The sequence below is a fragment of the Penaeus japonicus genome, unplaced genomic scaffold (assembly GCF_977035675.1).
Source record: "Penaeus japonicus unplaced genomic scaffold, GWHDUDI00000001_assembly GWHDUDI00000027, whole genome shotgun sequence".
Lineage (NCBI taxonomy): Eukaryota > Metazoa > Arthropoda > Malacostraca > Decapoda > Penaeidae > Penaeus > Penaeus japonicus.
The window spans coordinates 14,187,379-14,199,878 of NW_028234429.1; the positions used below are offsets into that span (position 1 = coordinate 14,187,379).

General features: G+C 46.3%; 1 protein-coding gene across 2 annotated transcripts in view; it reads right to left on the reverse strand.

Moving 5' to 3' along the window:
• Nucleotides 1-554: 554 nt before the first annotated feature.
• The window catches only part of LOC122258502 (sodium-dependent proline transporter), an 18,556-nt gene continuing 6,610 nt past the window's right edge, over nucleotides 555-12,500 (reverse strand). Inside the window, exons 2-15 of one of the 2 annotated variants that reach the window (XM_043024494.2) lie at nucleotides 12,189-12,327; nucleotides 11,541-11,710; nucleotides 10,941-11,166; nucleotides 10,520-10,651; nucleotides 10,028-10,283; nucleotides 9,541-9,832; nucleotides 9,349-9,420; nucleotides 8,996-9,116; nucleotides 2,879-3,129; nucleotides 2,391-2,588; nucleotides 1,938-2,117; nucleotides 1,639-1,758; nucleotides 1,175-1,327; nucleotides 555-861 (exon numbers count right to left, since the gene is read on the reverse strand). In XM_043024494.2, coding sequence (XP_042880428.2) covers nucleotides 568-861; nucleotides 1,175-1,327; nucleotides 1,639-1,758; nucleotides 1,938-2,117; nucleotides 2,391-2,588; nucleotides 2,879-3,129; nucleotides 8,996-9,116; nucleotides 9,349-9,420; nucleotides 9,541-9,832; nucleotides 10,028-10,283; nucleotides 10,520-10,651; nucleotides 10,941-11,166; nucleotides 11,541-11,710; nucleotides 12,189-12,327 — 2,604 coding nt within the window. In that variant the 3' untranslated portion in view covers nucleotides 555-567. The remainder of the gene's footprint in view (nucleotides 862-1,174; nucleotides 1,328-1,638; nucleotides 1,759-1,937; nucleotides 2,118-2,390; nucleotides 2,589-2,878; nucleotides 3,130-8,995; nucleotides 9,117-9,348; nucleotides 9,421-9,540; nucleotides 9,833-10,027; nucleotides 10,284-10,519; nucleotides 10,652-10,940; nucleotides 11,167-11,540; nucleotides 11,711-12,188; nucleotides 12,328-12,500) is intronic. The other variant, XM_043024495.2, reaches the window with a different exon arrangement.

A 12,500-nucleotide genomic window follows, 5' to 3' on the forward strand; every position in this document is an offset into this window, starting at 1 on the left:
ATTGAAAAGAAGTAGAGGTAAGTGTCTGTTTGTATGTATCAATATTATTTGTTGCAAGTTTGACTAAACTAACTTGCTATTTATTTAACTAATTGATAGTGTGCTTTTTAAGGTTGTATTTATTAGTAAATTAAGATCATTATAATGCTCTACAGTTTTATTAATCATTTGTTGTGACAATGAAGTTTCATGATTTTGGGGGAGTTTGCCATAGGTGGTAACAATTTTCTTGTATATTCCTGTTCTTCTAATAATGCACACTTTATGTCTATTACTAAAGTTTATTTATTTTTCCATGACTCTGCCTTGGTATTTAAGAAAAGCAAATGGATGTGAACACTACATAAAGCCCCCTGTCTCATGGAGATGGGGGCTTATAGTTTATTTATCAATTTCAGGGCATTTTTGTATAGTGAAATACACAAAAAGGTTATATAGTGTCTTCATGAGCTGGTTAACACAAGCTTTAAACATTTCATTCTATCATTCTATCAAAGCCTCAACAATGCTATACAAGTTTGAATTAAACTAAAGGGAGGAGTATGAATGACACATTCCTTTTCAGCTTCATTTATTCTCCATATCTACATCATTTTTCACAAATAATGGATTACTATAAGGGCCATTCAAGACAGGAAATGGATTATGCAATTTAGCCTCACTTCCCGACAGTGATGAAGGCTGTAAAACCACTCCAGACGACATACTTGCTGACGTTCTGGTTCTTAGGCCGTTACTGATGTCATCGGCGAAAAGATCGACAGTATTACTATTGCCTGTAGTGCTATTTACAATCGGGCTGTCTTCGCCGAAGTCTTCATTTACCCATCCATCGTTATCGTAGTTGTTGCTGAACACTGCCTGAGTATAGAACTGAATGTTATTGGCTACGTATTGTTACTGATTCATGTTGGTTTTGTCCATCTGATGAGAGAGTCGTGAAAGATCCAGAAACGTTGAGACTTCATTCTTATTGTGGCTGTGTTCTAGTACATTTGTGTGTGCATGTGACTGTGTTTACTTTCGTTTCATTACCGATTCACACCTCAGCTCTGTTGTGATTCATTCTACGTAGTGTAGTATTTAATTTTAGTCCGTTCGATTATTTATGTTGTCACAATGTTAGCGTTATGATTAGGAAGTACTTTGTTTAATTTGTGGTATGGGATCTCACCTTCAGGTATCTGGCAATCTCTTTCTTAGTCGTTGTGCCAACCGAAGATAAATTCTCCAACAGATAGCGTGGCATTGACATCGACGGTACCTTGAAGTATCCATAGGGAATCCAGCCTTTCGGTGGAAGTTCCTCGATATTATCATAATTCATCTATGGAAAGAAATGGAGGAAAGATGTGTAGAAGCCATTTTTTACTTTGAAGAGTTTAATCAGAGGATCGTTTATATAAAAGGAGACATACTTCTTACCTTTCTACAGAAAATGCGATGGAAAAGAAAAACTACATCTCATTCAGCCTTATCAATGTAATAACAATGTAAGCACAAGATACTGTATAAAGCAGAACGGAAATAGTGATATTCAAAAATTGAGATACATGGACATCAGAAATCTGAGAAATACGTTGAAACAATAACCACTGTGTAAAAACAAAAGCAAAAACGAAACAATGAATGGGATACCTGTACCACCAAGAAGGGTCTTCGGTTGTGAATCTTGAGAATACCCGATGTGTAGAGAGCCCTGTGCTTGACGAGGGCCGGTCCCCAGGTGGGCCTAGGCTCAAGAAGCTCCCTGGGTGACTGGGAAAAATGTCTACTGTATACATAACCTGAGATTATTCATTACACTTTATAAAGGAGTTCAATTGTTCTGGCATATTTACTGTTTCCACACTGCTAAAGTAAATGTATGTAAATAATGGTAAACGTAAAAAAACACGAACGAACACAGGAACAATACAAGCTACTGATGAATATACCTTCCTGTGGCTATAGACAACAAACAGCGTGGCGACAAGACAGAGGCAGATGGGCAGCAGTGCAAGAGCAAGCCCTACGCCAGAATAAGCTTTCTCTTCTGCCTCCGTTACGTTTGTTACGTTCAGGTGGTCCCAGTCCGGTCCCTGGACGCCCACGACGCACACCCAGATCAGCAGCGCCTAAAGCCAGGTCAAATAACATCCGGGAATTAGTGGTTAAATGATTGGGATGATACCGGTTCAATATGATTGGTGTGTTGTTATAATTTTATTTTTTTAGTAAATTTAATTTCAGTTTATGTTATTGGCTTCTTTACTATACTTTACTGTGATTCATATGATTTAAAAGAGTGCGAGTTCTCGTGCATTTTGAGAGACTTTAAAGACTATTTTGGTTCGTAGGCTGTTCACTGTTGAGCGCGTCGAGCCCCCCAAAGACTCCACGACCCTCACCAAGAGCACCGGCGACAAGACGAACTTCCAAAGGAGAGGGAAGACCAGAGTGTTTCGTCGTACCATCATCTTGAAGTGTTTGGCGATGTTCTTCGTGCCGTAAAGGTAGGTAAATCCGGACACTTCTAGTAAACCTAGGGCCAAACCGCACATCCACGGTATGTACGCGTCCATAGCATTCAGTACGTAGAAACCGCTCTGAGGATATGATATGGAAAAAAGTCTGTCGTTATTAGGGAGAATGCAAAATATGTATTTATTCTTATTCTTCATAGAGAGAAACTCGGTAACATGGACCAAAGACTTAAAAAAATAAAATTGCGCTTTACAGACTTCCTCTCAAATGAATCAACAACTTCACAAGAACTTCAAACATATCCACTACATGCAACCAGCTACGAAACGCCTAGCAAACAAATACCACCGAGAAACCAGATTGATCGCTGAGTATTATCTCCGAGAAACTAAGAGGAAGGAACCAACCATACCCGCGAAACTAAGGGGAGACTCGCCAGCAGTCCGCCGAGGCACACGAAGCACTCGCACGTGAAGAGCCGTCCCCCGCTGCGCCACTTGATCGGAAGGAGATCATTGATGCTGACCAAGACGGTGGAGACCAGTGCGTTTGTATGGTCGAGGAGGGCTTTGCAGACGCAGAGGTAGAAGACGACGCCTGCGAGTTGCTGCTCCTCCATCTGCACCACGGCGTATGAGGATACGATGAAGAAGTAACCAGGGTCTGCGGAGGGGACGCACGCTTGGTAAGTCTTGCTCTTTTCTCTCTCTCTCTCTCTCTCTCTCTCTCTCTCTCTCTCTCTCTCTCTCTCTCTCTCTCTCTCTCTCTCTCTCTCTCTCTCTCTCTCTCTCTCTCCCTCTCTCCCTCTCTCCCTCTCCCTCTCTCCCTCTCTCCTCCCTCTCTCTCTCCCTCTCTCTCTCCCTCCCTCTCTCTCTCTCTCTCTCTCTCTCTCTCTCTCTCTCTCTCTCTCTCTCCCTCTCTCCTTTTGAGCCCCAAAATCATTGTGATCAAGAAGCTGGTGCCCCTGAATCCATCAAATGCCCAATGAAATATACTAAAAATAAACATAAGGAAACTCCTAGCCAGCATAAGGCATTTGACACCACACCTCGCCCCCTTCCTCTGGCTGCACTCTCGATGCCCCGATCTGCTGCTCCAGCCTTTGCTCCCCGGGACAAGTATGTGAAGTTAGCCTTTAAGGAGAACCTGAGCAGTGATGTGAAGCTTCGTTGGCTGTCTGCAGTCACGAAGGCATTCCGACTCGATCGGGAGCTTGCAGAGGTAAAGATGTCAGCTGTCACTTCGCGCTTTGTATATATCTCGAGGTGCCGTCAGGACATCATTGAAAGGGTCAAGGATGGAGAGTTCCTGTCATTACACCTTGACATTCAGGACTCAGTCGAAAGGCCCCGTAAGTTCCCTACTTACCTCTTAACTCGCTACCTGTTGGAATTGATCCTTCAAGGAACTACTGGGTGTGTACACTGCTCGCCGATTCCATCAAAACGGGACACCTATTAATCGTCTCGTCATAACCTGGAGTCTCTTGGAACCCCCTCCATCTTCCGTCAATTTCTCCTTCCTCCCTTGCCTTCCTTCCAGTGAACTGCGCAAAATGAAAGATGATAAGCCATGGTGCTTTAAATGCTGGGGTATTGGCCATATCTCACGCTACTGCTCTGCCAAAGAGAAGTGTGCATGGTGTGCTGCAAACCATGCTACCCGCTCCTGCCCTTATAGCACTCCTTCGAAATCCACTGAAGGGGCTGTTTCTGCCTCTGCATCGGAATCCTCACCCATGTCTGCACCAGACACCTCACAGTGGAAGTGCCCTCGTTGTAACATGCCAGGAGTAAATGTCTGGCATGGATGTGCTAAGCAATCCCACAAAGCCCCACCTCAGGAGTCGCCATCGCCGCCACCACCACCACCACCATCACCACCGGCATTATCACCTTCATATCCTTCTCCTATGGATTCTGCTGAAATCAAAGCTCTTCGTCAAGCTCTTGCTTCTATGGAATCTCGCTGTACTGCTCTCACAGCACGCTTTGATGCTATAGATGCCCGCATTGACAGCTTGGTAAGCCAGCAAGCCACCACTTCAAACACTATTGCAGCCTTAGTCGAATCACACAAAGTTGTCATTACATCTGTCACGGCACTCACTGAAAAGCTTGATATTGTTGCCTCCCGCTTTGAAAAGCTAAGTGATCCAGCACCATCCACAACCTCCCAACCCGTCACTATGCCTGGCAGCGCCCCCACTCCTACTACGCGATCTTCTGCCTTCCGTAAAACTAAGGGTAAACCTCACTAGTTTCATGCCACTGCATATTATCTCTTGGAATGCGTTTGGAATCAGACACTACTCTAAGCTCACTGCACTTAGGACATATGTCTATCGCCATCACCCACAGGTCATATTTATTCAAGAAGCTTTTGTTGGTGGTGCTCGGCCGGGGGAAACAGCTCCCTTACTATCAGGCTATGTCTCATATGTACACCATGCCAGGAATGGCCTCGTTACTTATGTTCATTGCTCCATGCCACACAAGCTCCTCCGTTGCTCTACGCATGCTGATATGACCTTTCAACTTTTTGAGGTCACTGTGGGAGATGGCAAACTCATACTCTGCAATGTGTACTCTGCCCCTGGTGTGATTAACCTCCAAGCTCTTCCGACTCCTAGAGATTGTGGAATGATCTACATGGGGGATTTTAATGCCCGGCATCCTTCTCTTGGTGACACTTCTCCCATTCCTAACCGCAGTGGCCTGCCTTTGCTCAACTACATACAGCGCTACCATCTCACCCGCTGGAATACTGGTGGAGCCACACATACCCGTGGGGGTACCCTGGACCACATCCTAACATCTGGCCTTGTGGCATCCCGCGTTAGTTGCCATTCAGTACCTTCTCTCTTTTCCGACCATATCGCTCTCAGCCTACAGTACTCTCTACCAACTAGTCCTAGGCTTCCTCACCACCGCACCAGGATTTCCATCCCTCCCAAGTACTGTCCTGCATACATCTCGTACATCTCCAGGCTTCTTCCCACTTTTGACCTCCTTTCCCCTGACAACTTGTACAATTCCCTGGTAAAAGCCACACATGACTTTTACTGCAGTTATGTTATCAAGCCTCACATTCAACATCGCCCTGTGGCCCATACCTGGACGTTAGACCATCGCATTGTTCAAGCAGAAAGAATGGCATTTGATGCTGGTCTTGCCTTTCAGAGGCAACCCACACCAGATCATCTGTATCAGTACCAGACAGCGAGGGATGATCTTATTGCCCTTCAGAAGTCCGTCTACACAGAGTCATGGGAGAAATATACAGACAGCATCAATCATCAGACTAGCATTCAGTCCATGTGGCATCTAATAAACAGGACCGTGAAGAAAAAAACCACCTATGCCCTCCACCATAGTCCACAGGAATACGCTCAGGATCTCATCATTACTTGGTCAGCTCAATCACAAACTTGCAATCTGCCTGCACACATTCAAGAAGCTCTCTCCTCTCAACGTAACATTCGCAACCTTCGTCTGATGAATGCATTATTGAAACTGGATGAGCAGGATGACATTCCTCTAACAGAGGATGAACTGCGACGTGCTCTTCCTGGGACTAAGACTACTGCACCTGGGGATGATGGCCTTACATATCAAGTGCTTCACCTCATTCAGAAAGTTCCTGGTAACCCTCTTCTACACCTCTTCAATCTTTGTTTTCGTCAGGGATATGTGCCCTCTGCCTGGACTTCCAGCACAATTGTCCCAATACCAAAACCTGGAACCGATAAATTTAGGCCCATCTCCCTCACTTCCTGCTTTAGTAAGGTGCTTGAACGCATCCTTCTTGCCCGACTAATGCATCGCCTACAGGATAAACTCTCTCCCAGTCTGTACGGTTTCCTTCCACAACGAAGCACGCACCATTGTCTTGTAGAACTCTATACCCGCCTTTCCTCCACTAGCGTAGTTGCCTTCCTTGACCTCAAAAGTGCCTTTGATATAGCCAACAGAGAAATTATTCTTGACCAGCTGGTGGACTTTGGTATTCAAGGAAACCTTCTGAGGTGGATACGGGGTTTTCTCAGTAATAGGGCCTCATGTGTCATGTTTAGGGGATTCTGTAGCTCCTACGAACTGTTTGAGCTTGGTACTCCACAGGGTGGCGTTTTAAGCCCTTTCCTTTTCAATGTCCTGATGCATCGTCTACTTTCTCTTATCCCTGCCATCCCCGGAACTACTGTCACTTGTTATGCAGATGACATCTGTATCCACTCAACCTCACCTCAAGATCTTCAGCTCTTTCTCCATAATTTATATGTGTCTTCTGTTTCCTGTGGCCTTATTATCTCCCCAGATAAAAGCAGAATTTTTTCCTACCGTAACTTCAGAGCACTGCCAGTGTTTACAATGGGTGGGAATGTCATACCTCATTGCACGCAGTACACATACCTTGGTGCACCAGTCCGGGTCACTCCAGCCATACCTGCACGACAACGGATTCACCCCATCGTGAAAAACCTTCTAGACCGGTTGCAGCCCCGCTTCACTCCTGTTAAGTGGCTTGCCACCAATGCCACAGGTGTTTCTATCTCAGTGGCGAGGACCCTTTATGTTTTATTTCTTCGATCAGTTGTTGACTATTTGTCCCCTGTCCTTTGTCAACTTCCCAGAAAAGCACTAAAGCCTCTTGAAAATTTCCAGAATAGAGCCATGAGATTCATCCTAGGGTGTCCTCCCTCCACTCGCATAGTCAACATGCAGTCTGAGCTCGACCTGCCCCCACTTGTAGAGAGAATTTATGCCAATGTGACTTATCTTTCTATCAAGTGTCTTCATTCCCCAATTCTTGCTCCTCACTTCTCTGCTGTTATCCGAACTTCACTCGACCCAGATGCACCCAGACTTCCACTTCGACCAGGTGGCCACAACCTCATCAGTGAAGTATGCAACAACCTTCGTGGCCTTGGTATCAACGTCCCTGAGGAGGCAGCTATCCCTGATTTACCACCGTGGCGAGTTCCCCTCCCTGATGTCACATTTACACCAACCTCCAAAGATGCCCTTCCCCTTTTACAGAAGCAATTGGCTCTAGAAACCATCACCAGAGTGTCCGTGTCTGTCCCCGCTGCACACCACATATATGTTGATGGTTCAGTGCAGGTAGACGGGAGTGCGGCGTGTGCTGTGTTTTCACCGACCATGGAGCCACCTGTGGATGGTGAATGGCGCGGCCGCAGGCTACCTAACTCATCGAGCTCTACTTTCTGCGAGCTTCATGGCATTCTAGATGCAGTAATGATTATTGTTCAGCAAAGAGTTAATGGGATAATTGTTTGTGACTCGCAGTCAGCTCTTCAAGCTCTTTCCTCTGCAAGACCGAGCTGTGGCCATGTTGTGCAAGAAATTCTGTGTCAACTCGCCACCGCCCATGACGCATCCCTTATCATATCTTTCGTGTGGACGCCTTCTCACATCGGACTTATTGGTAATGACAAGGTGGATCGTCTTGCCAAGGAGGCCTGTGCATTGGACCTAGATGATGCAACTGCCTTGCCATCCCTACGGTGCTTCAGAATCAGCATATTCTCAGCTGCTCATGCCATAACAACACATCGAAGGAACGCAGAAAGGACCAACAGTGTTTCTATACAGCATCATGACCACTTTCTTCAGAGTCCCTACAAGTACCGCCAACATGGGCTTATGGTGCGTAGGCATAATGTTGTAAGTGCTCGGCTCAGGTTGGGGTACCGGCCAGTATGGCAAGTCTCCCAAGCAGAGGACGTGCCGCGCTTCTCCTCCTGCAAGCTGTGCAACCGCCCCAACGCCAACACCCTCGACCACTATTGCCTCCATTGCCCCGCAGTGACAAATTTACTACCACAGGGACAGACCTTACTTCAAATTTGTAAACATTTGCTCACAGATGACAACTTAGATGTACTTCTTGCTCGCCATCCTCACTTTGGTGGCTGTTAATTGTATAGACTTGTTTCCTCTGTGTTGAGTGTGTGTGCGTGTGTGTGTGTGTGTGTGTATTAGTGTGTGTGTGTATGTGTGTGTATGTGTGTGCACGTGTGTGTACGCGTGTGTGTGCGTGCGTGCTTATGCGCGTGTGTGTGTGCGTGTGCATGTGCATCCAGCGTGCCCTGCGAGACACGAGTGCTCTGTAATATTCTTTGGACATTAATGTTACTAGGTTTGCCGCCAATAGGCGTAATAAATTGATTAAATAAATAATCTCCCTCCCTCCCTCTCTCTCCCTCTCCCTCTCCCTCTCCCTCTCCCTCTCTCCCTCCCTCCCTCCCTCCCTCCCTCCCCCTTCCCTCTCCTTCCCTTCCCTCCCCTTCACCCTCCTTCCCTTCCCTTCCCCCTTCCCTCCCCTTCCCCTCCCCTCCTCCTCCCATTCCCACTCCCTCCCCCCCCTCCCCCTCCCCCTCTCATTTCTTCCTTTCTCTCTTTCTCTCTCTACTTATATATATCTAAAAAAAAGTCATTGACTGAAGTAGCACAATTATGTATTCATAATCAAACAATGTCTTCCAACGTGAACAAGGAGAACTTGCTTTTGTCAGACATCAGATCGGGGTCTTTGGCCAGACATCCGAGGAAAGGGAACAAGGCCAAGTGCAACATTAAAGTCACCGCGATGTTGGCTCCCACGGCTGTGTAAGCGTCCAAGCGGATCTGCGGGAACGGCGCGAGAAAGCAGCGTTAGTCAGTTGATACGAAATAGGTGCCTCGCAATTAGAAATCGATGCGCGATTGTACCTAATAGTACTGAGAGTATAGACGGATTGATGAAATGAATATGAAATGATATAGATACATTGATAGGTATAGACAAATGTAGACACCAGAGATATAGAGATGTTAATGTACAATGATGGAGACGTTGCCGTCATGACTGTAAGCTCACCCTCTCCCTGAAGCGTTTATAGCTAGCTCTGGAAATGAGGATGCCGAGAGTGGGGCCCAACGTCCACAGTGCCTAAGAATGACCGGGAAAAAAGAAAAAGAATACTCCTTTTCTTCATCTAAGAAGATTGTATTAATAGAAATCATAATTGTGATTTCAGTACTGGAATGACCATAGATAATGGGGTCTAACCTGGCCCAAAGCATCCAGCCAAATATCGGGTCTCTTCAGATGGCTCGGATTCAGCTGGAAGACGTGCGAGAGGCCTTCGCCGCTCCCCGGAGAGCTCAGACCCACCACCATGAAGGCCACCAACATGGCCAGGGTAATGAGGGACATGATCTTGGTGAGTATCCCGTTCAGCCACGCCTCCCGTCGCGACACCAGGAATACAAGGGAGAGCCACAGGAACAGTTGGATGAGAGCCAGAGATAAGTTGGGGGTGATTCCGCTTTCGAGCTTGAAGACTTGCGCCATGTTGTCCCTTGGGAGGGGGAGGGGGAGAGTGAGGGGGGTAGAATCATTGAACGGTTCGTTCTTTCTTTCTTTTATTTTTTCCTTTTTTTATCAACTGTACGATATCTAATTCTGGATCATTTTGGATTTGTTATGCCTCTGCACCTTAGTCTTTTTAAAGGAAAAAATAACAAACTCCAAAAATAGCAGCAGAAATACCTACAAGAAATAAAAATCATTCGGATAGTATTTTCTCGCATCCGTGCCATTCAGGGTGTAATGCGGAAGGTATTTTCCCGCTTTCGGCTTATTGAGGGCGCAATTCCGAAAGTCCTCACAGTACTCTGTTCCATTCCTGCATTGTTCCCAAGGGAGCTCCTGGTGCATGCAGTCGAAGAGATAGTGTGTGCTCCAGGTGAACACGGTGCTTGTGTAGAGCATGAGGATACTGCAGGTCGCCACCATGCCAATACCCACACCTGTGTTACGAATACCACCATAGTGACAATGACAACAAGTTTTATTATTTTTGCGAGATATTGAATTTGTAGCTTCATAAAACTTAGAACATAGAACATAGAAAACGTAGTATTCAACAAAGGATAATACTGAAGTCTTGTATACAAAGAGAATAACTGCCAAAGGAATATGAAGCAAGTGGATGGTTAAAATATACTAATATTTGACGAGGGAGAAAATTGCTGTCCTGACTAACCGGTAAGAAGAGGAAGACACCGGAAGATGGTCACAGTGCCGAGAGACGAGAACTGAGCCATCGTTTGTTCGAGGACGCTGATCGGCAGAGCTATCACGAGGAGTGTGATGCAGTACACGAGAAGGAACCCAGCTGGAAGAAAGAGGCGGCGTGCAGCTCAGTGTTCATATTCTGTGATGTACAAATCTGCGTGCAAATCAGTGTTCCTTTGAATGTGTACATCTCTGTGTCTGTCAAGATATATGTACTACTTCGTCGATACTATATGTGAATACAAACGAATGTGTACATAGTAGAATAAACTTTTTCCAAAGAAAATGAGCAAATAACGCCCGTAAGATGACAGTTCAGAGCCTGCATTCATGATACCGTCCTATCAGCTCAGAGCTATAGCGCAACAAAATATCACTCAGCCACGCACATCCCTCGTTGCTGCTCCACTTATAGGCAAGGGCCGGTATCCTGAATAAGGCAGGAGAGGCCAGGGCGAGACACAGGTGGTTTAGGACGTTGGAGAGGCCGTAGCTTAGTAAGGGCTCCTTGTCCTTCTTGTTCTCCTCGTTCAGCGCTTCTGTGTTCGTGTCTCCTTCGTCTTCTTCCCCCGAGTCCTCCTCCGGCTTGTTTCCGACGGCTGGACTGTGGTGAGCCTGTTTGGATTTAGTGGGGGTTATCTTCTCTTTGGTAGTGTGTGTTTACCGGTTATTTGTATATATTTATGATGTATTATTTACTGTTATTATCTATTTAGAGGTGTTCACCAAATAACTGTCACTATTGCATCTCTTTATAGTGTATAGCTCACTATTACTATTCAAATTAGGTTAGCAAATGATTGAATATTACTGTTAAAGCCTTTTTTTGAGTATCGTTATCATTCTTGAATTATTAAGTGTTCATGTGTAATAGTTTTTTATTCATCACTAATATCGTCATTTCCACTGCTCATGTGTATACAAAACAACTGGGTGTTTCATGACTAAGATCGCCAACGTGACTCTTTCCGCAACCACGAAAATCTTACCATCTCGATCTTGATTTTCTTATCGAAGTAGGATATGTCGGGCAAGGTAGCCACGCCCCCGACGGTGCGTGCTCCGGAGAGGCTGTCCCTTCGGCTCAGGATCGACACGGCGTCATCGTCACGCTCGTCGACCTCCAGCAGCATCGCGCCTCCGGGCATGTTCACCATTTCTGGAGGAGGACGTGTCGTTTGGGGGTGTTGTGGGAACGGGGCTTTGTTTGTGTTTTGTTTGGGGGGAAGTTACGTCGGGAAAAGAGATCTAGGTTTAACGTTGATTGTTTAGGAGTGGATGTTCGTGTAAGGGACTTTTTTGTACTCTGTGGGGAATTAGGTTATTTAATTAGTCGCTAATCTGCCGTGACTTAATCCAAAACCTGACAAACACGCAGACATATCACAGACATACGCGCACACACACACACACACACACACACACACACACACACACACACACACACCTACAGTGTAGGTTCTACACCTACATCTACACCTACATTCCCCCCGTCCCTCCCACACACATACACCTCCACCCTAGCCCCCACTCCTCTTCCCACCCACACACACACCTCCCCCCTTCCCACACACACACCTCCCCCCTTCCCACACACACACCTCCCCCCTTCCCACACACAAACTCCCCTCCGGTACCAATTCTGGAGATCTTCCTTGACTTGGACGTGATGGAGGAGGACGCCGACATCCGCCTGGAGGGGACGCTGATGACGCTCGGGGTCTGACCTTGGCTGACGGTTGACCCCATCGAATACGCCCTCTCTTTGGTCTCCATCTAGTGAGGGGGAGGGAAGGGGACGTAAGTGCATTTCTGCGGGCGTGGAAGAGGGATCGCAGTAAGGGAGGCATAGGGAGTAATGTAAAGAGAATGGAACAGGCAGACTGATTGATTGACTAACTGACTGAGTGACTGACTGACTGACAAAAGGCAGGCAGGCAAGTTCATAC